This window comes from Pteronotus mesoamericanus, unplaced genomic scaffold, assembly GCF_021234165.1.
Source record: "Pteronotus mesoamericanus isolate MK-2021 breed Mesoamerican mustached bat unplaced genomic scaffold, CSHL_Meso_final contig_116, whole genome shotgun sequence".
Classification (NCBI taxonomy): domain Eukaryota; kingdom Metazoa; phylum Chordata; class Mammalia; order Chiroptera; family Mormoopidae; genus Pteronotus; species Pteronotus mesoamericanus.
The window spans coordinates 11,006,665-11,026,151 of record NW_026555027.1 but is presented as its reverse complement, the minus strand read 5'-3'; the positions used below and the strand labels follow the sequence as shown (position 1 = coordinate 11,026,151).

Below are 19,487 nucleotides of genomic sequence, written 5' to 3'. Positions count from 1 at the left end.
ACATATCTTTCAAGATAGCACAACAAACAAATGCAGGTATAAACCTAACAAAATATATACAGGATATGTAAGCTGACAACTACACAACACTACAATGGCTGGTGTGGCTCAGTGGATTGAGCACCAGCCTGTGAACTAAATGATCACTGGTGTGATTTCCAGTGTAGGGCACATGCTAAGGTTGCAGTCTAGGTCCCCAGTAGGGAGCATGTAAGGAACAACCACACATTGATGTTTCTTTCTCCCTCCCTTCCCCTCTCTCTAAAAAATTTAAAAAACCTTTAAAAAATAAATAAAATTAATAAGCATGTCCTTGGGTGAGGATTAAAATTAAAACAACAACAACAACTACACACACCAATAAAAGAAGTCAACAAGACAAACAGAGATATATACATGTTCATGTCATGGATTGGAAGATGCAAAATTGTTAGGATGTTAATTCTCTCCAGATCAATGTATAAATTCAATGCAATCCCAATCACAATACCAGCAAGAGTTTTTTTTCAATTTTGTAAAGAGAAAAAGTTGGCTGACTTCAATAACTCTATTTCAAGACTCTACTATAAAGCTACAGAAATAGAAATAGTGTGGTATTAATAGAGAGAAACCTATATGAACAGAACCGAAAAGAAGTCAAAAATAGATCCAAACATCTTTGTAAATGGTGTAAAGGCAATTCAATGAAGTAAAGATTCATGTTTGAACAAATAGTGCTGGAACAACTGGACATCCGTGTCCAAAAAAAATAACAAACAAAAACAACGTGTATCATACACTTGTTGAATATAAAGCAAAACCATGTAATTTCTAAGAGAAAAACCTCTGTATCTTGGGTTAGGCAAAGAGCTCTCAGACATAGCTTCAAAAGCATGATCTATTTAAAAAGCTAATAACTTGACCTTCATTAAAACTAAAACTTTTGCTCTGTGAAATACATTTTAAAGGGAGAGAAGAGACATGTTGCAGAGTGGGTAAATATTTGCAGATATATGAAAACTGTGTTAAGAAGATATAAAGAATTCCCAAAGCTCAACAATCATAAAATGAACAACTTTTAAAAATTAGCCGAGAATTTGAACAGTTTACCACAATAAGAATGGCAAAAACTACATCAAAAGATGCTCAAGATCATTAAGCATTAAGGAAATGTAAATGAAAACTATAAGGCTATACCACTGTACAGCAATCAGAATGGCTAATATGAAACTGACCACACCAAGTGCTGATGAAGATGTGGTTAACTATAGCCCTCATATACTTCTGGTGGATGTAAAATGGTAAAGCAATTCTGCAAAAAACAGTTGTGCAGTTTCTTCAAAGTGATGTTTACATATGAATATATTCTTCAAACACATATTTACTTATGAATCGGCCTAGCTATTTGCACCCAAAACCCTGCACATCAATATAAACAGCAGCTCACTTCATAACCACCAAATCCTAGAAACAACCCAAACATCCCTCAGTGAGTGACTGGATAAACGAACCTTGGAACATGCATAATGCTACTCAGCAATCAAAAAACAAAAACAAAAAAATCCCCGAATTACTGGTATGTGCCGCAACATGGACGAACAGCAAACACATACTGTGTGACTTGAAACAGTGGTCTGGAAAAGGCAAGCCAGGGGGCTGAAGAACAGATCAGCAGTTGCCAAGCCTAGGGAGGCAGTGCAAGATTTTCTGAGTGAGGGGCTAGTCTGTATCTCAAATATGGCAGTGATTATAGGACTAAAAATATTTTTCAAAACTCATAGAACTGTACCCCCAAACTGAATTTTACTGTCATAATTTTTTTTCAACTTTGAAAAATTGAAAGATAAGAAAAGGTTGTATTAAAAAATAAAAGTCATATAAAATCAATGACCTAAGGTTCCACCTAAAGAACTAGAAAAAGCCAAATAAACACAAAGTAAATAGAAGGAATAAATTTTTTAAAAAAAGAAAGAAAGGAAATCAAAATAGAAGAAAAAATTGGGAAAACTAGCAAAGCTGAAAACTAGTAAAAACATCAAAAAAACTGAAAAAATTTTAGGTTGAGACTACAAAAAAAGAGAAAACACAAATTCTCCAATATCAGGAATGAAGAAACAATGATCAGGGCAGAACTTATTCAATGAATTAATAAGGAAATAGTTAATAAGGAACAATTATAAACTCCTTCATGCCATGAAATACGACGGTTTAGATGAAATAAACAAATTCACTGAAAAATAACAACTTATAAAACTTATCCAATTTATTCAATAAATGGTGTTGGGAAAACTAAACAAATACATGCGAAAAAAATGAAACTAAAATACCTTTTTATACCAGGTACAAAATAAACTCAAAATAGATAAAAAACTGAAATATAAGACTTGAAATATAACACAAGATGAAATAGAAATCCAAATATCCCTATACTATTAATCAAACTGAATTCATTATAAAACCTCCCACTTAAGAAAACTACCGTGCCAGATGGTTTCATTGTTGATTTTATTAAAACATTTAAAGAAAAAAAAAAATATTTACATTAAACAGCCTCATTCAGAAAAAGAAAAAGTAGGAAAATTTCCAATTCATTTTGTAAGACCAGCAAAACATTCACACCAAACCCTGATAAAATAGCCCTGGCTGGTGTGGCTCAGTAGACTGAGCACTGACCTGTGAATTGAAAGGCTGCCAGGTCGATTACCTGCCAGGGCACGTGCCTGGGTTGTGGGCCAGGTCCGCAGTTTGGAGCATGTGTGCTAAAAATCTTCACTGATATGAAATAAGGATAAAAATATAGCTTCCTTCAAAGAATAAGAAACCTAACAAGAACCAGCCCAACAGGAGGAATTTTTGTTTTATTATATCAAAGCAAAAATACTGTCCACATCTTTCCATAAAATTAGAAGTAGAATTGTAGAACATGAAAGATGTATATTATTTGCACCTGTATAAAAATGAACAAAATTCCAAAAGAGAACACCTGGATTGTCTTTATAAAGCTATCTATTCTTTTTTTTTTTAATTTAAGATTTTATTTATTTATTTTTAGAGAGAGAGCGAAAGAAAGGGAGAGAAACATCAGTGTGTAGTTGCATTTTCACACGCCTGCTGCTGGGGGCCTGGCCTGCAACCCAGGCCACTTGTGATCGAACCAATGACCCTTTGGTCTGCAGGCTGGCGCTCAATCCACTGAGCCACACCAGCCAGGGCTAAAGCTATCTATTCTTAGTGTAACTAAAAATTTTACTTATCACATAAACAAATAAATATGATATTTTAATATGTAAATGATATTCACATGGCTAATTATAGAACAGTAAAGACAAATATGATACAATGTCTTTTTTTTTTTAATCAGTCATCTCAATAAACAATGTTGAGAAAACTGGACAGACACGTGCAAATAAGTGAAACTAAACTATCTTCTTATACCAGGTACAAAATAAACTCAAAATAGATGAAAAACTTAAATATAAGACCTGAAACCATAAAACTCCTAAAAGAAAACATAACCAGTAAAGTCTTTGACATCAGTCTTAGCAATATTATTTTGGATATATATCCTTGGGCAACGGAAAGAAAAAAAAAGTGGGATTATATCAAACTAAAAACTTTATTTAAACCATCAATAAAACAAAAAGACAATCTACTGAATGGAAAAAGATATGAGTAAATCATACTACTGATAAGGGTTAAATAGTCAAAATAGATAAGGAACTCACACACACACAAAAAACAAACAACTAAAAACTGGAGCTGAACAGTCACTTCTCCAAAGACATATGGATGGCCAATAGACATACGAAAAGATGCTCAACATCCCTAATCATCAGAGAAATACAAATTAAAACCACAATGAGATATCCCCTTGTGCCTGTCAGAATGGCTGTCATCAATTAATCCACAAACAACATGTGCTGGCAAGGATGTGGAGAAGAGGGAACCCTTGTGCACTGTTGGTGAAAATATAAATTGGTGCAGCCTCTATGGAAAAGAGTATGGAGGTTCCTCAAAAAATTAAAGATAGAGATGTCATATGATCCAGGAATCCCACCTCAGGGTATTTACCCAAAGAAAACAAAAACAGTAATCTGAAAAGAACACACACCCCTATGTTAACTGCAGCATTATTTACAATAGATGAGACATGGAAGCAAGATATGGAGGAAGTGTTTGTGGGGGTTTTTGGTGTTAAGTTGTATGAGTTCCTTATCTATTTTGGATATTAACCTCTTACTGGATATATAACTTGACCATCAACAGACAATTGGATAAAGAAGATGTGTATTACTTGGCAATAAAAGAGAATTAAATCTTGTCACTTGCACTATAGATGGACTAGAGGGTATAATGCTGCATGAAATAAGTCAAGACAGAAAAAGACAAATACCACATATGATTTCACTTACATGTGGAATCTAAAAAACAAAATGAACAAACAGAAACAAACTCAAAGATACAAAGAACAAACTGATGATTGCCAGGTTGCTGGGGGGAGGGTGTGGGTTGGGGAACTGAGTGGAAAAGGTAAAGGGATTATGAAGTACGAATTGGTAGTTTACAGAACAGTCATGGAGGTGTAAAGTACAGCATAAGAAATATAGTCAATAATATTGTAATAACCACGTGTGATTGCATGTGGGTAGTACACTTATCATGAGATCACTTCATAAGGTACACAAATGCCTAATCTCTCTGCAGTACACCTGAAACAATTATGTTGTATGTCAACTGTACTGAAAAATAAAATTTTAAAAGTAGTTGCTGATTTTAAAGGCATTCCTCAAAAGAACACACAATAATATTCTTGAGTTGTGCCAAATATATAAGATACTAACACAGATCATTAATATCCCAATAGCCACTGTCACTGTGAAAGTTGAAGACATGAAAAAACTGAAGACAAACACCTTTTTTACCCTAACAGCTGCCACTATCCTTATACCCTTAATCAAAATTAATGGAAAAAGCCATTAAAAGCTTTATGTAGTGCTGTACCTGAGGTCTCTGTTGATCTGAGAAAACACCTACAAACTACCAAGAACATAATGCCTAAGGGGTCTTCACAGCCAAAGGACCACCTACCTCACTGAGAGCGCCACTTCCCATCCCAGTCAGCTGCGCCTCAAGCTGCTCACTCATATGGAGTATCTCCTTTTCTTTGTTTTGCAGAAATGCCTGTGGAAATGATAATAGTAATAAAAATAATGAAGCCAACAAAGTATTACTATGGGAATAGTCCCCAGGCCTTGTAGATATGAACTATCCGAATTGAATAAGCCTGTAGTTTCAAATACTCACACTCAATTTGAACATTTTTTTTTTAAATAAAGTGCCATATTAGTTTAAAATGACATATTAGCTTGGTTTTCTAAAATGAGTTATCCATTTCTCCAGGAAATTTGTTTAAAGTAACCATCAAAGAGTAGGTAAAGCCTGTTCTTAATATGCTTCCCATCTAGTAATTAAGGATGGATTCCCACGAAGCAGATGAGCAATGATTCTAGGATCAGCCTAAAATTCCATTTTCACTGAAGGTACTTTAAATCATGCAGCTGACATCTTCGGGAGTATTAGGAACAAATGACACAGCCCCCAGAACTTCTTGCAATGCTATTGGTTCACTGAACAACTGCCAGGTTGGCATCATAGGCCACAGTTCTAAACTCAATATATTTCAAGGCCATCTTCTAAGGTTATGTGTTCTTTACAACTTTGATTATCATGTCCACTTAATAAAGGTTGTTTTTGTTTTTTAAGTCTTTCTGATTTAAAAGCTGCTTCTTCCCATCCTGAGCTGGGAAGGATAACGATGAGCGACCATTTACTAGACATCATCACCTCTAGAGTGAGCACCTGGGAGTGGCCAGAGCCGAGCCAATGTTCCCAAGTTATGATTTGTTTCCTTGGTAGTTAGGGAAGTGCCTCTCCTACAATCTTACTCCAATACGCTGCCCTCAAAAGACTGGACTGTCATCAGCGCTGCAAACCAAAAGCAAGTGTTTGGTGCGGAGGCGAAAGCAGGTGGAGGTCACCAGTCAGGGTGACTGGTTTTCCACTCATGACTCTGAGAAGCTGTCTCCACTACACTTTCTCAAGCTGCTCCAGCTGCCAACCCCAGTGCAGACACAAGTCAGGCACTTCCTAGAATCACCTGCCAGCACAAGGCCTCCGTCTTCAGAAGGAAGCCTCGTGTCTCCCGGGAAGGCCTGAGGTCCCCACTTGCCGTAAATAACGGTTCCCACCTTGGGCGGCAGCACTTACATAATAAACATAAACTCAGATGTCACGGTGGGTCTGTTCGCTTTACCTTCAAATTGGCATTCTCTTCTTGTAGTCCTCTGACGCTGATGGCAGCATGGTTGTTCTGCAGGTCTAATTTTAAGTTCAGATGTAGTACTTCTTCGCTTTTACTAATTAAGTCATCTTTAATCTTTTCTAATTGTTCTTTTAATTCTAAAACCTTTCATTGAAACAAATGAAGGTAAATATTTAAAATTACCTAATATTCTAATTGATTTAATAATTATTAAAATCATGCTAAAAGATTTAAAAGTACATGCCAAAAAAAATTCTCTGTTCTATAACCCAATAAAAATGTTAAAATTACAAAGAATACACAGTAGCTACAAACCCACCGATGCATCGATGCATCGATGCATCGTTTGGATGCATCGTTTGGACACACTGATGCATCGTTTGGACGCCCCGCCCTTTACACAGCAGCGTAGCAAACACAGGCCTCGACAGAGAACAAAAGAAAACCTTGCCCAGTAACCCCCAGCCCCTTACCTCACTTTCCCGCTGCAGGAGCGCCCTCTGTACAGTCTCTAACTGGACTTTTGGGCCCTCAGGGCAGCTGTCTGCAGGAGGCAAAGGGCATTTGCCTTCATCTAGTTTAGATTGCAATGTGGACACCAGAAGCAAGTTACTCATCTGCTGTTGCTGTAATGCCTCCTTATCCTATTTTTTAAAAAAGGAGATTTATTGTAGGCAAGTATTTCAAGAAACGAGGCCTCAAAGTGTAGACTGTTAAAGTGTAAACTGTCCCCAGATCTTCCTGCACACACCTCCAAGTCCCACATCTGATCCCCAGGCACAGCCATGCTCCAGAGCAGAGACCTGCCTGGTGAGGGAGGAAACCCCAGAGAGAGCACCACAGGCGGTCCGTGATTCCACTCGGAGAAACTGATCCTTAGTAATTATTCAAGGTACCAAAACAGTCCCTAGACTGCTAGCAATTTTTTAAAAATTGGAAAAATCTTGCCAAAGTTCAGGGCGATGGCTGACAATACATGCATACAAAGACTATTATTAACAGCCCACTGAAAAGTTTTCGAAGAAAATTTAATACAGATAAAATGGCCACAACACACTGATCCAACTTTGTGGAGGTAAAAAAAAGGCATTTCATATACCCCTGGCACCTAGTAAGTGCAGTAAATCTTTGCTTGGGGCATGGGGAAGCAGCCTGAGGAGCTGTTCCCAAGTCAGCACCAAGCACTACTCCCCTCCAGGCAGATGAAAGGAAGAGAGAGGAGATGAAACCCAGCCAGGATGGTGTCCTCAGGTAAGAGTCAAGCCTGACTCCTTCAATAGTTCTCATGGGCATTTTCAAGAACAAAGCACACCTGATTAAAACTCACCTCCTAGAGGCAGCATTTTTCTCAGGGCCAAACCAATAATTCTAAGAAAAATTTCTTATAGAGCATTCCTTTTCACATAACCTTTTAACCTCATGTGACATGAAATAAATGAGACATCAGAAGTTCAGTTGGTTTTGAGGAAATGCTGAATGACCAGAAACGCTACAGGCCCTCCTTACCCCTAGCACAGCCCTGCAGCTTCATCCTAATGTTCAGATACAAACAAAAGCATTCAAACAACAGGAAAGCTGTCACTGGAGGCAGTTTCACGGTGGGAGAGGACATAAATTACTAAACTCAAAAATTAAAGTAATTATAATTAACTCTAAGTATTTAGTGAAATAACATTTTAAACCTGAAATCTCAAATATTTATGAAATTACCAAGTACTATAAAAATTGTTGTAAGTGCTATTTTAGTGTGATATTGGGATTTATAATAAAAATGTACTGGTCTTCATCTAATCCCTGGTACAGACCTCCTGAAACCCCTGGAATTATTCCTGAGTGGCAAGAGTAATAATAAAAGTGGTTGATAATCATAACAAAGCCCCTTTCAGCCACACCTTAGTTTATGTTACTGAGGTGGCTTTTGGAAAGCCCCCAGGTCATCTAAGGATTGGACTGGTTGCCAGGGGAACCAACCATGTGATTAGAGGGCGGGACCTTTCAGTTCATCCCTGACCTCCAGGGAGGGGAGAGCAGCGGCTGAAGGTTGAATCAATCACCAACAACCAATGATTTAATCAATTGTGACTCGGTGATGAGACCTCCGAAAAAACCTCAAAGGTTCAGAAAGTGTCCGGGTTCATGAACACGTGAAGATAAGGAAACAGTGGGACTCCTGGACAGAGCACAGAAGCCCTGTGCCCCTTACCTCACCTGGTGACTCTCTTCCATCTGTTCCTGAGTTATATCCTGTATAACTCATGGGTGACCTACCAGGAACATGTTTCTCTGAGCTCTGTGAATCATTCCAGTGAAGTAAGAGAACCCGAAGAGGACCTCTGGGGACCTCTGATCTCTACCACCTGGACTTCCAGTGGACACCTCATGTCACAAGGGGCAGTCTTGTCAGACTGAACCCTTAACCTGTGGTGTCTGATGCTAACTCCAGGTGGACGGTGGCAGAATTAAGTTCTAGGACACCCCCCTGAGATCTGCTGAGAACTGAATGCCTGCTTTGTATGTGAGAATCCGCTGCCTGTTTGGTGACCAGAAGTGCCAGCTGTGAAGGGATATATCAGAGGACTGATTGTGCAGGAGACACAGGAAGCATTTTTCCTTTATTTTTTCTTTAGAGCAAAGAAAAGCTGAGAGGTTAGAGGGAACTCCATCAGCAGCTGGTCTAGGTCCTCACTAAAACATAGTCGTTCTGATGAGAAGGAGGGCGGGCCACCATGCGTCCCCTGCCCACTCCAAGCAGCTCAGCGGGGACTGGACAGAACCCTACACAACAAAGGGTGTTCACCTGCTGTAGCTCTTGCACAGCTTTCCTCTGCTTCTCCAGTTCTTCCTGGAGCTGGGTCACTTTCCTCCTGGTATCGGCATTTGTCTCCTCCAGATGTTTAATTTCCTCTTCCTGGATCAATACTTGTCTATCTGATAATTCTTTCTTCATAACCAATTCGTTAAGTTCATCTGATTTTTCTCTCAATTTTTCCTGTAACAATTCAACCTAAAACAACAAAAAATGCTTGAGAAATACAACAGTTAAAAAAAAAAAAAACACCTTTTGGAACCCAACCATCTTCCAAATTAAAAAGTACCCAAGACAACTGAGAGAAAAATGATCTTCCAAATGGCTTTGTAGATCTAGGCTGTACAAGAAAGCCTGGCAAAGAATATGATAAAGCTGTAATAAAAAGGGTATTCTCTCAATAGAAGAAATAAATAAAAATATGAAATTTATTATTAAAATAAATTTTTTAATTCTCACCTGAGGATATGTTCACTGATTTTTGAGATTAGGGTGGGGAGGGGAAGTTGAGAGACAGAGAGAGAGAAACATTGATCATTTGCCTCCCATACGTGCCCTGACCAGGGACTGAACCTGCAACCTAGGTATGTGTCCTGACCAGGAATTAAACCCACAACCTTTTAGTGTATGGAACAATACTCCGACCAACTGAGCCACTCAGCCAGAGCTTAAAATAAATTTGGCAGTGAGGAATAGCCTGCTACTCATCAATAAAAAAAGAATGAAGCACTGATACAGCAACCTGTATGAATCTCCAGAGAATCTCTAGACTGAGTGAAAAGCAATCCCCAAAGGCTGCCCACTGCGATTCATTTGTATAACCACGAGGAAATAAACTATTACGGGGATCGGGATGAGGGCCCCATGGGGCTCTGTCTGCACGTCACTGTCCCGGCTGTGACCCTGGGCTGGCTTCTGCAGGATATCACCACTGGGGAAACTGGGAGAAGGATACACAGGATCTCTGTGCGTCTTATTTCTTACAACTGCGACTGAAACCACAGTTATCACAAAATAAGTTTAATTTTAAAAAATAAACAAATCACCTACAGCTATCTCAGACAGGAGGAAACAGGCCCAAGCCATGCCCAAGCAGGATGCAAGAAAGAGACGCAGGACACAGGAGCAGGTGCACCACCCGCCCACATGCTCAAGCGCACCAGCCAAGCAGGTAGACAGGGCAGGGACAGACAGAACACATACCTCCTCATCCAGCTGTGTCTGCTGTCATATCCACGTACATGGAAGGCAAAAATATTTTTAAAGATAAGGCTTAAAAACACTACAGAGAACTACCACCCCGCAAGTGCGGCACATGGCAGGGTGACTTACGTCACTGTCGCGGGGTCCCCGGGACTGCAGCTGGGCTGCTCGGCGGAGCTGCTCCTCCAGCCTCTGGATCTCCTGCTGGAAGTCCTCCCGCTCATGCTCCCTCTCGACGGCCTGCTCCTATCACGAGAGGCAGACTGTGAGGGTTGCTTACTGTGATGTCACTTCCCAGTCGCATCCTCTTCCCTTTAAAGGGACCACTGAAAGATGTGTGGACAGAGGACATGCCTGATCTGATGCTACAGCCAGGGCTTCCATTTCACACACGTGGCCACTGCCCAGTACCGCGTGTGCACTATATGCATGAAGTAGAGCTAAATGGGGAGGAGGGTCTTCCCATGAAATGTGGGGGAGGCTTCTGGAACATCAAAAGACAAGACAGAAAGGGCAGATAGTGCCAAGGCAGTGCCGGGCACACAGGACCTACAACTTGGACTGAGGGAGACTTCTGCCCAGACCACAGAAAGGAGTGTGGCCATGAGCGGGTGTTCCCTCAGAATCACACACCACAAATGTTGACAATGTCTGAACCGTCCACCAAGAGACATGGTCACATGAAGGTCTACTGTACGTTAATCCTTCTTGTTGGATCACAGAAGCTTATTTAATGATCTGGGAAAGGCCGGGGCTGTAGAGATGACTTCCAGGGAAGCCAACAAAACATGTAAGGCGCTTACGTCCATGAACTGCCGCTGGCTGCGCAAGTGCTTGTCCAGGGACACCATCTGCTGTCTCAGGGCACAGAGCTCCTCAGCCTGTGAGGCACAAGCTCGATGGCGTGAGACCTGCTCTTCCAGCTCAGCCTCCAGGAGCTTCACCTGGGCGTGCAGAGCTGCACGGTCCTTTTCGCACTGCTGCCTGGTCTCCAACCGCTCTGTGGTGGCAGCTTCGACTTCCCTCCGAAGAGCTACAGAGGTGAAGAGAACAGAAGGGGAGCCCTACAGCACGCATCACGGTCCCTGGGCTGCACCAAGAACACGAAGCACCTGTTTATTACTAATAGTGATGCAGCACAACACACGCCCCACACAACACCACGGCCAGCGCCCCTGGGCCCAGGACCCAGTGTTGGCCAGGGACTTGAGCACAGGGTCCCCAAGTCTTCCAGACCCCACCCCCACAGCCCACACACACGTATCATGATTTGCCCTGCATTCCCTCCCCTCCTGTAGGGCCAGGACACAACCCAGGCTGCATGGCCACCTCAAGATGAGGGAATGTATGCCCACAAACCAGCGTGGGCCTGTGTCCTGTTGGATGTCAGGCCCGCGTCCTAACACAGCCACAATGCAGCAAAATACCCAGGGAAAATAAACTCCAGCACTTTTGCAAAAATAAATAAATTTTTAAAATTGCAATTTGTAAATAAAAATTGGCTAAAATTAAAAAATTTCTAGTCTAATAAGAATCTATCTTGATGTTCCCAAATGACAATACTGGGCAACTTTCTACAAATTACACCTTTTCATATAATCTCCAATAGGGAAAATAAAACGTCACTTAAAACTTCTGTCTGAGGGAACACAGCCCTGATGAGCCCCTGGCAGTAAAGCACTATGTGCCCAGGGCCAGGGTAGGATCTCGGAGGAAAGAGGTGGAACCCTAAGTGAATCAAAAGCCGATTTAAATTCACAGTGCAATAGCTGAGGCTGCGGTCCAAGGGGAAGCTGTAAATCAAGCAGCGTCTAAACAAACAGAGACTTGCTTCATGGAAGCCTGAGTGTTCAAATTACCCCAAAAAATGAAATATTAAATCCCTAGGGTTTTATTTACATTTCACCAGCTTTCAAAGCTTTATTCTGGTTTACAAAAAAAAAATCTGTCTTTTATGACAAACCACTGTCACTACTAACTACGTTCTCAGATTGTCATGCTAGTAAGTCAGCAATTACAGTAAATCAGCCTTAAACATGCAGTTAGGTCAGTGTCATTCACAGCGCTTGGAAACACAAAATGAGGCTCATATGTCACTTCTGTGACAGTCAGTGATGCCCAATCACCCGCCCAGACAATACAACCTTCAGGGCCACACACTGCAGCAGACTCCGGCTGCCAGCCCACGTGGCCTGCTGCCAGCAGATGTGGCCTGCATGCGAGCAGGACAGAGGGGAAAGCGTGTGCGCACTGCTGCCAAGGCCGTGCTGAGGGCTGACTACAAAGCTGAATAGCACAGGAGCTCCACTGGGCCTCCCCCACCCCCAGCCTAGGCTCCCACAGACCCCCAAGCCCTGCACAACAGCACACACTGCAACTCAGTAACTGCCACAGGCATCACCAAAGAAAGGCATGCCCATTTCTACATATGAATATTGAAAATGAAAGTTATCGTTTTGTTTAATAGTTTGCTGCAAAAGCTCTGGAGTACTTTTCCTCTTTAGTATAACATTATAAAGTCTGCTGCAAACACAAAGCAAATCGCACAGAAATAATTCGTTTGTTTTCACAAACCTGAGTCCTTGTGTGCTATAGTAACAGGAACGCCTAGAAATGAACACACAGTTCTTTCAGAGATGAAACAGGAGAATGTGCAACCTAGAATGTGACAGTCAGAAACCAGAGACGGGAAATGACAGCAGCAAGGAATGTCTTTGGCCCTGGACAACCTCTAAAACTTGTGCATTTCCAAACCACCACTGCTTATGGGTCTACACGTCTGAGTCTCCGTATATTGAACCCTGACCCCCTATGTGATGGCATCAGGAGGCAGGGCCTTTCAGAGGTGATATCTTTTGAAGGTGGAGCCTCAAGCTAGGGTGAGTGCCTTTCTAAAAGAGACCCTGAGAGCATCCTAGCCCCTCTGCATGTAACAATACAGAGGGAAAGCTGTCTGCAACCCAGAAAGAGGCTCCTCACCAGAAGGCAATGTGCCAGCATCCTGACCTTGGACTTCCAGCCCTTAGGACTGTGACAATAAATTGTTGTTGTTTTTGAACCACCTAGTCTGTGTTTTGTCACAACAACCAAATGGACTGACACAGGACTGTTTGCCCAGGTGTCATAGCAGGTCCTGGCTCCCAATGGCTTTTAAAAGAGACAAAGAAAACACACAGGACAGCTGGCACTGCCCTGAAATACACCATACAAACAGATGAGACAGAGCTGAATTTCCCCATGAGATGCCGGGAACTCCCAAAACTCCTGGAAATCTGACCAATGGTCATGAGGCCCCAAAGCAGACCCAGGACCAAGGGCCCCCTGACAGCACCTGGGGGAGCCAGAGGGGGTCGGGGGCAGGTGTTATGCTGGCTAACAGTAAATTAAACAGCTTGCACAGGCTGAATGGCACCTTCAGTTTGATGGCATGTGCCTCCAACTGGAAGTACACAGCTGCGTGGCACGATGAGGGGAAGGGACAGAGATCAAATGACAAATTAAGCCAGGATTAATATGTGAAAATGAAAGCAAACCCAGAGTATCCCAAAGAAAGCACAAGAATTTCATGGTGACAAAACAAAGCAAAGAAGAGGCTGCTCTGGGTCCAGGAGAGGGTTCCATGATCTGTCCCTCCATGGCCTGGCTCCTCAGGTGCTGCAGGCACATAGGTGGGCCAGGGCTCTCTGCAGGGTGATCACAGCCTTAGGAAAAGCCACAGAGAAGCCCAGCCAGGTGTGAACAAAGACAACGCCACACAAGGGCTGGATCAGGAGCTACAGGGTCCAGACCCAGCTGAGGAGGAGCCACTCAGGTCTTGAGCAGCTAAAACAAGGCTGTGCCACAGCCCACTCATTTGGTCCCATACCTTTGCATCCCAACCCTCAGGATGAGGAGAATGGGCTAGAAATACCAGTGCTCATAGTGTAAACGTGGATCTGTACTGGACAGGGTACAGGACCAGCTACCTACCCCCCTTAAAGGAAGATCTGTCCCACTACAAAGTATAGCCTATAAAGAGTTCCAGAGGGACAGAAAAGGGTGAGAACAGAAGAAAAAATGTCTAAGAAGCAAATCCCCAGATTTAACCAAAAAAAAAAAAAAATCAGACCTTAGAAAAGAAAAATCCACCCTAGGGACATGTAAGAACATCAGAGCAAAGAGACATTGCTAAAAACATCTACAAAGAAACAACATAAGCCCTGACTGTTGTGGCTCAGTGCGTACAGAGCTGTCCTGCAAACCGAAAGGTCACTGGTTACATTCCCAGGAGAGGCACACACCTGGGTTGTGGGCCGGGTCCCCAGGATGGGGCATGCAAAAGACAACCAATTCATGTTTCACTTGTGCATTGATGTTTCTCTCCCTCTCTTTCTCCCTCCCTTCCTCTCTCTCTAAAAATAAAAAAATCTTTTTTAAAAATTTAGAAAAGGGAATGAGGTAAAGACATCTCAGCAGAAATACTAGACTCAAGGAAAAGGTGGGTTATAGCCTCATATTTTAAAGAAAAATAAATCAAATCTAGAATTATATCTTTTCAGCTACAACTTCATTTAAGGGTGAGGGTAAAATAAGGTAAATCTCAGGTACTAGAGGTATAAGAAAGTTTTCCTTCTTTGAAACTTGAGGAAAAACAACCCTCAACTTGCACACATGTGTGCATAAATACACAAATGTGGGCGAAAGCCTTGCCTGATGGGTGCATGGCTGGGGGTGGTACAGAGACAAGAGGGAGAGACAGGTCAGGTTTCAGTGTTGGAGAATGAGAGACCCTGGTGCAGAAGAAACACTGGACACACAGCATTAGTCAGCTGACGGAAGGCGTGCGTGCGTGTGTGTAGGGTGGTGGTGTCAGAGCACCCTAAGGAAGCATGGAAAACAGAAAACAAGGGAAGAGACCCAAACAGTCATGAGCACAGCAATAAAACCTGGCTAAACAGAGCAAATGAGATGCTCAGAGCTGAACTTCTTAGAAAGTCATTAATATAACATCCACAAGAGGCAATTAAAAGTATATGGAAAAACTGAAAATAAAGGGGTGAAAACTGATATACAAGGAAAAAACAAGAAAGCTAGATTAATTTTTTAATACAAAAATTTACATCAAAAAATGAAAAAGGGACAAAGGAAATGTATTCCATATAAATGAAAGAAAGAAAGCTGAGCAAGAAGATGAGGTCTGGTCTGGAAATGATTACAAATGCAGTTCAGAGTATTTATTGTACATGAATGGAAACCTAGAACTGCCTGCAAATTTCTATTCACTTAAAGAAATGGCAGGCCTGTTGGAGCTGTACGCCCACCAGGGGCACAGGTCAGCATGAACTGAGCACCCACCGGCAGGGCTTACGCAACCAAGGAGGCAACAAACAGCAGAGATGTGGTCCATGTCAAGGAAGATGGGAAGTGGCGAACAAAGTCAAAAGCTTGCCATTTTTTAAAGATTTTTTTTTGGTTATTTATTGAGGAAAAAAATTTTTAAAAGAAACACTTTGGGGGAAGAAAAGTGAGTTTCTGAAATAGGTGAGGGTAGCCCACAAGTGACTAAGGTCAAAGCATAGGCAGAGAGCTGCAATCATGGTGAAGGCAGAGACTTTGGGGAGAGTAAGAGGCAGGGAGCTCCGTCTTTCTGACCTGGCGAGCAGTCACACCTCAGTGGGGAACAGGCAGGTCGGCACAGGGACAGACAGGGCCGCCCGCTAAAGTCAGCACGGGAAACAGCTCTGGGAGAGCTGAGCTCATAGAGGGCTGCTACAAATCTGCTACTGCAAATTCAACACTGCATGCTTCTTTCATTAAACTTATGTATTCCTAGTAAAGGTTAACATTAGAAACTTTTTTGTTATTTTAAATAAACCTTTTAAGTTGCCCTCATTTTTTTCATGGTTTTGGCTGCTTATCTCAAACAAATTAGTGACATTTTCAATGACCTGTTTGCCAGAGGTTACTCTGACCTCAGAGACAGGAGAACCCGGAGGACAGTGGACGCTAATCCAACCTCGCACTCATCTCAAAGCCACACACACAGCACACAGGCACACATGAAGGTTCCCTCCGAAAAGTGCTGCCGTCTTTCCCTCCACCCTCTAAAAAAGTCAAGATCAGCTTCACAAAAGATGGCTGGGATGCTACCCACGATCCACCCTCCCACCCTGGAGTCAACCTTTCTTACCAGCTTCTCTCTCTTCTGCTTCTGTTGCTGCCACCTCCTTTTGATGCCACAGGACAGAGTTCTTCTCCTTCAGCTCTTCCTGCTGTCGAGTCACCCGCTGAAGCTGCTGCTTCAGGCTCTCCAGCTCGGCCACGAGGCCCTGCTCGGATGTCTCCTTCAGGCCCAGGGCCTCCTGCAGGCTGGCCTTCTCCACCTTGAATCCCTCGATGATGCCTTAGGAGACAGGAGAGACAGGACTGCTGAAGCACCACTGGAAGAGCAAATGAAGCAGCTGGGTGGACAAGAACAGCCCTGGCACCAGCGTGAGAGTGAGTGGTCACACCTGTGCCTGGTTCTTAGCACAAGAGCACAGGGCTACCCCACTCCCATGTGTGGGAGCTGCCGGACAATGCAATGCACCTATGAGCACCCACCAACACATGCGCGCACACACACACACACGCTCACTCACTCACTCACTCACTCGTGCCAAGCGCTTGGCACACATGGCCACTGTGAGTGCCAGGAACCAGAGTCTCAGGAGTCGGAAGTGGTCACAGTGGTGACTCTGGGGACACTCACTGCCCATCACCTGTGATGGGAAGATGAAAGTTCAAATCTCACCATGCCATGAAATACTCTAAGGCTGTTGCCCCCAAAAAGCAGCAGAAAGTAAGTACCAGAAGACTGAACGGCCCACAAGCCTGTCTGCTGGAAACCTGACCATCCCCAATTCTACCACAGTTCCTATCAAAGGCAATTCATTCCACTGAGGAAAGTCACTGATGTGTCACACTGTTTGCTTTTAAAAATTCTGTGCTAATACCTCCCCTTAGCAAGGCAAGTGCCTGCTTCCAGCCTGTCCCTGCTGGCCACCGGCTACTCACCTTCCGCCTTGTGCAGATCCAGTGTCAGCTGCGTCTTGGCCGAGTTCTCCTCCTCCAGGCGTTCCAGTAACTCCTGGTGTTTTCTAACAACCTGGGCCATCTCTTCACTCTTAGAGGTGAATTCTTTCTCAAAACGAGCATGAATCTGACGTGCTTCCTCCAGCTGAAAATTTGAAAGTTGGAACTGCATATCAAAAATAATCAAAGCTTACATTCATCCCAATAGAATTCTACTTGCCTAGAATTCTGGTGAAATCAATATTCCATAAGAGATAACAGTTTCCATATTCACTGTTATGTTAATTAGTAAATAAAGTTGCTCATTCAGCAAATTTTCAACAACAAACAATTCTGCCTACACAGCACCAACCAGACTCATGCACTTACTAACCATCGATACACGTGTCTCCACATGGCAACACTGTTAAAGACACATGACCACTGAGAGCATGGCACCTGGGCAGGGAGGAGTGACCAGCTCCACAGTTAGAGAGGAAAATGGGGAAGGCCACAGGGTGGGAAGAAGGGTCACCACAATGGACAGGCAACCTGAGGTCTCCACCTCCCTGACTAGTCACCACGAGGCCTCCCAAGCCTTTCTGGATGCCCCTATTTCTTGCCCCAGTCCTGGGCCCCAGTCTTCCCTTCCTCGCTGGCTCCTCTGGTAGGTGTGTCCATTCTGAGGATCCTAGGCCATCTACAGACTGAGGGGCCCTAATTTTTCTCTGAATTCAAGATGACTACTCCCAGCTGTCCAGACAGACAACTCAGCACCTAGTCTGGGCCATCCTATGTACTTGATGCAACTCAGCTGCTAATAAAATCTATTGACTATCTTGAAAACAGCTCCCAACGCTGCCTCTTCTCATGTTCTGCCATGAGCCACCTCTCACAGCTTCTGTCCTCTCAGAACACCTGACCCTGCCCAATAGCCGCCAGGCAGCCCCATCACTGAACCTGGCCTGAACAGGCCCCTCTCCCCTCCTGCCACTGCCCTGCCTGCCTCCCACAGACTCTGCTCCACTCACCCCACCTCCCACACAGCCCGCTTCCCCCCTGCTGTGGGGATGGCCCACCTCCCTGTGGAACGTACTCCATGTGGTAAACTTCTAGGGAGCAGGACACAGGAAAAGCAAGAGTGGGCCCATGAAAGGCAAGGACATAGTCAAACACCATGCTGAGGCTACAGCCCAGTGACACCTGCATATGCCAGATACCCACAGAAGGGCGTGTTTCCATGTAATGACATTTGGGGGGCAGGGGACACAAACAAAAGCACCTGATGATTTGTTTGTTGCACTTTGCCCAAGTCTGTCCAGGTTTTCAAAAAAAAAAAAGCGGGTGGGGGAGGTGAAAGAGGAAAAGGCAGCTGGGGGCATGAGAAAGAGACCTCAGGTCTTGACGTTGTTGCTCTGCCCACCTGCCTTGAGGAAGGAAAATCACTCAAGTATTTCTGAGATATGAAAAGCAAAGCTTCATATACAAGTGCTTATTTTTTAACAGGGCAAACTTTGGAGAAAAAAGAATCTACTGCTTTCACTTATCCCTATTTAACATGTCTCCTAATTATCTAAAATGTCCTGAAAGGGTTAACAAAAATAATCCCCCTTTTCAGTGATAATCTTTGAATATAAATATATTGAATGTGAAATTAAAATAGTACATAATGAAAAGCAGAACCCTGGCCAGGTGGCTCAGTTGGTTGGAGCATCGTCCCATACACCAAAATGTTGCGGGTTTGATCCTTGGTCAGGTCACATACCTAGGCTGCAGGTTCAATACCTGGTTGGGGTGTGTACGAGTGGCAACTGATTGATGTTTCTCTCTCATATCAATGTTTCTCTCTCTCTCTCTCCTCCACTTCCTCTCTCTCTAAAATCAATAAACATATCCTTGGGTGAGGATTTTTTTTAAAAATGAAAGAAAAAGAAAAGTAGACGTGGGCTAAATCATACATCATCTAAGTTAAGAATGCTGAGGCTTTATTTTTCATTCACAGCAAGTCCACTACCTCAAGAACTCTGGTTCAGAAAATAAGACTTCTCCTCAAGGGGACCCTCAGAGGAAGATGGTGACCTGAGTGGCAGAGGAAGGGGAGGTAAGGGGGGGTATGAGCACCAGAATCAACAGTTTCTGACCCCA

General features: G+C 43.1%; 1 protein-coding gene across 13 annotated transcripts in view; it reads right to left on the bottom strand.

Moving 5' to 3' along the window:
- Positions 1 to 19,487, bottom strand: part of PCNT (pericentrin) — a 111,656-nt gene that overhangs the window by 35,917 nt on the left and 56,252 nt on the right. For 9 of the 13 annotated variants that reach the window (XM_054579336.1, XM_054579400.1, XM_054579373.1 and 6 more), the window contains 10 exons: positions 17,346 to 17,508; positions 16,480 to 16,692; positions 12,885 to 12,917; positions 11,114 to 11,343; positions 10,440 to 10,556; positions 10,311 to 10,331; positions 9,099 to 9,305; positions 6,775 to 6,945; positions 6,293 to 6,445; positions 5,068 to 5,160 (listed from right to left, as the gene is read on the bottom strand). In XM_054579336.1, the coding sequence (XP_054435311.1) occupies positions 5,068 to 5,160; positions 6,293 to 6,445; positions 6,775 to 6,945; positions 9,099 to 9,305; positions 10,311 to 10,331; positions 10,440 to 10,556; positions 11,114 to 11,343; positions 12,885 to 12,917; positions 16,480 to 16,692; positions 17,346 to 17,508 (1,401 nt within the window). The remainder of the gene's footprint in view (positions 1 to 5,067; positions 5,161 to 6,292; positions 6,446 to 6,774; positions 6,946 to 9,098; positions 9,306 to 10,310; positions 10,332 to 10,439; positions 10,557 to 11,113; positions 11,344 to 12,884; positions 12,918 to 16,479; positions 16,693 to 17,345; positions 17,509 to 19,487) is intronic. The other 4 variants (XM_054579354.1, XM_054579399.1, XM_054579401.1 and 1 more) reach the window with 1 other exon arrangement.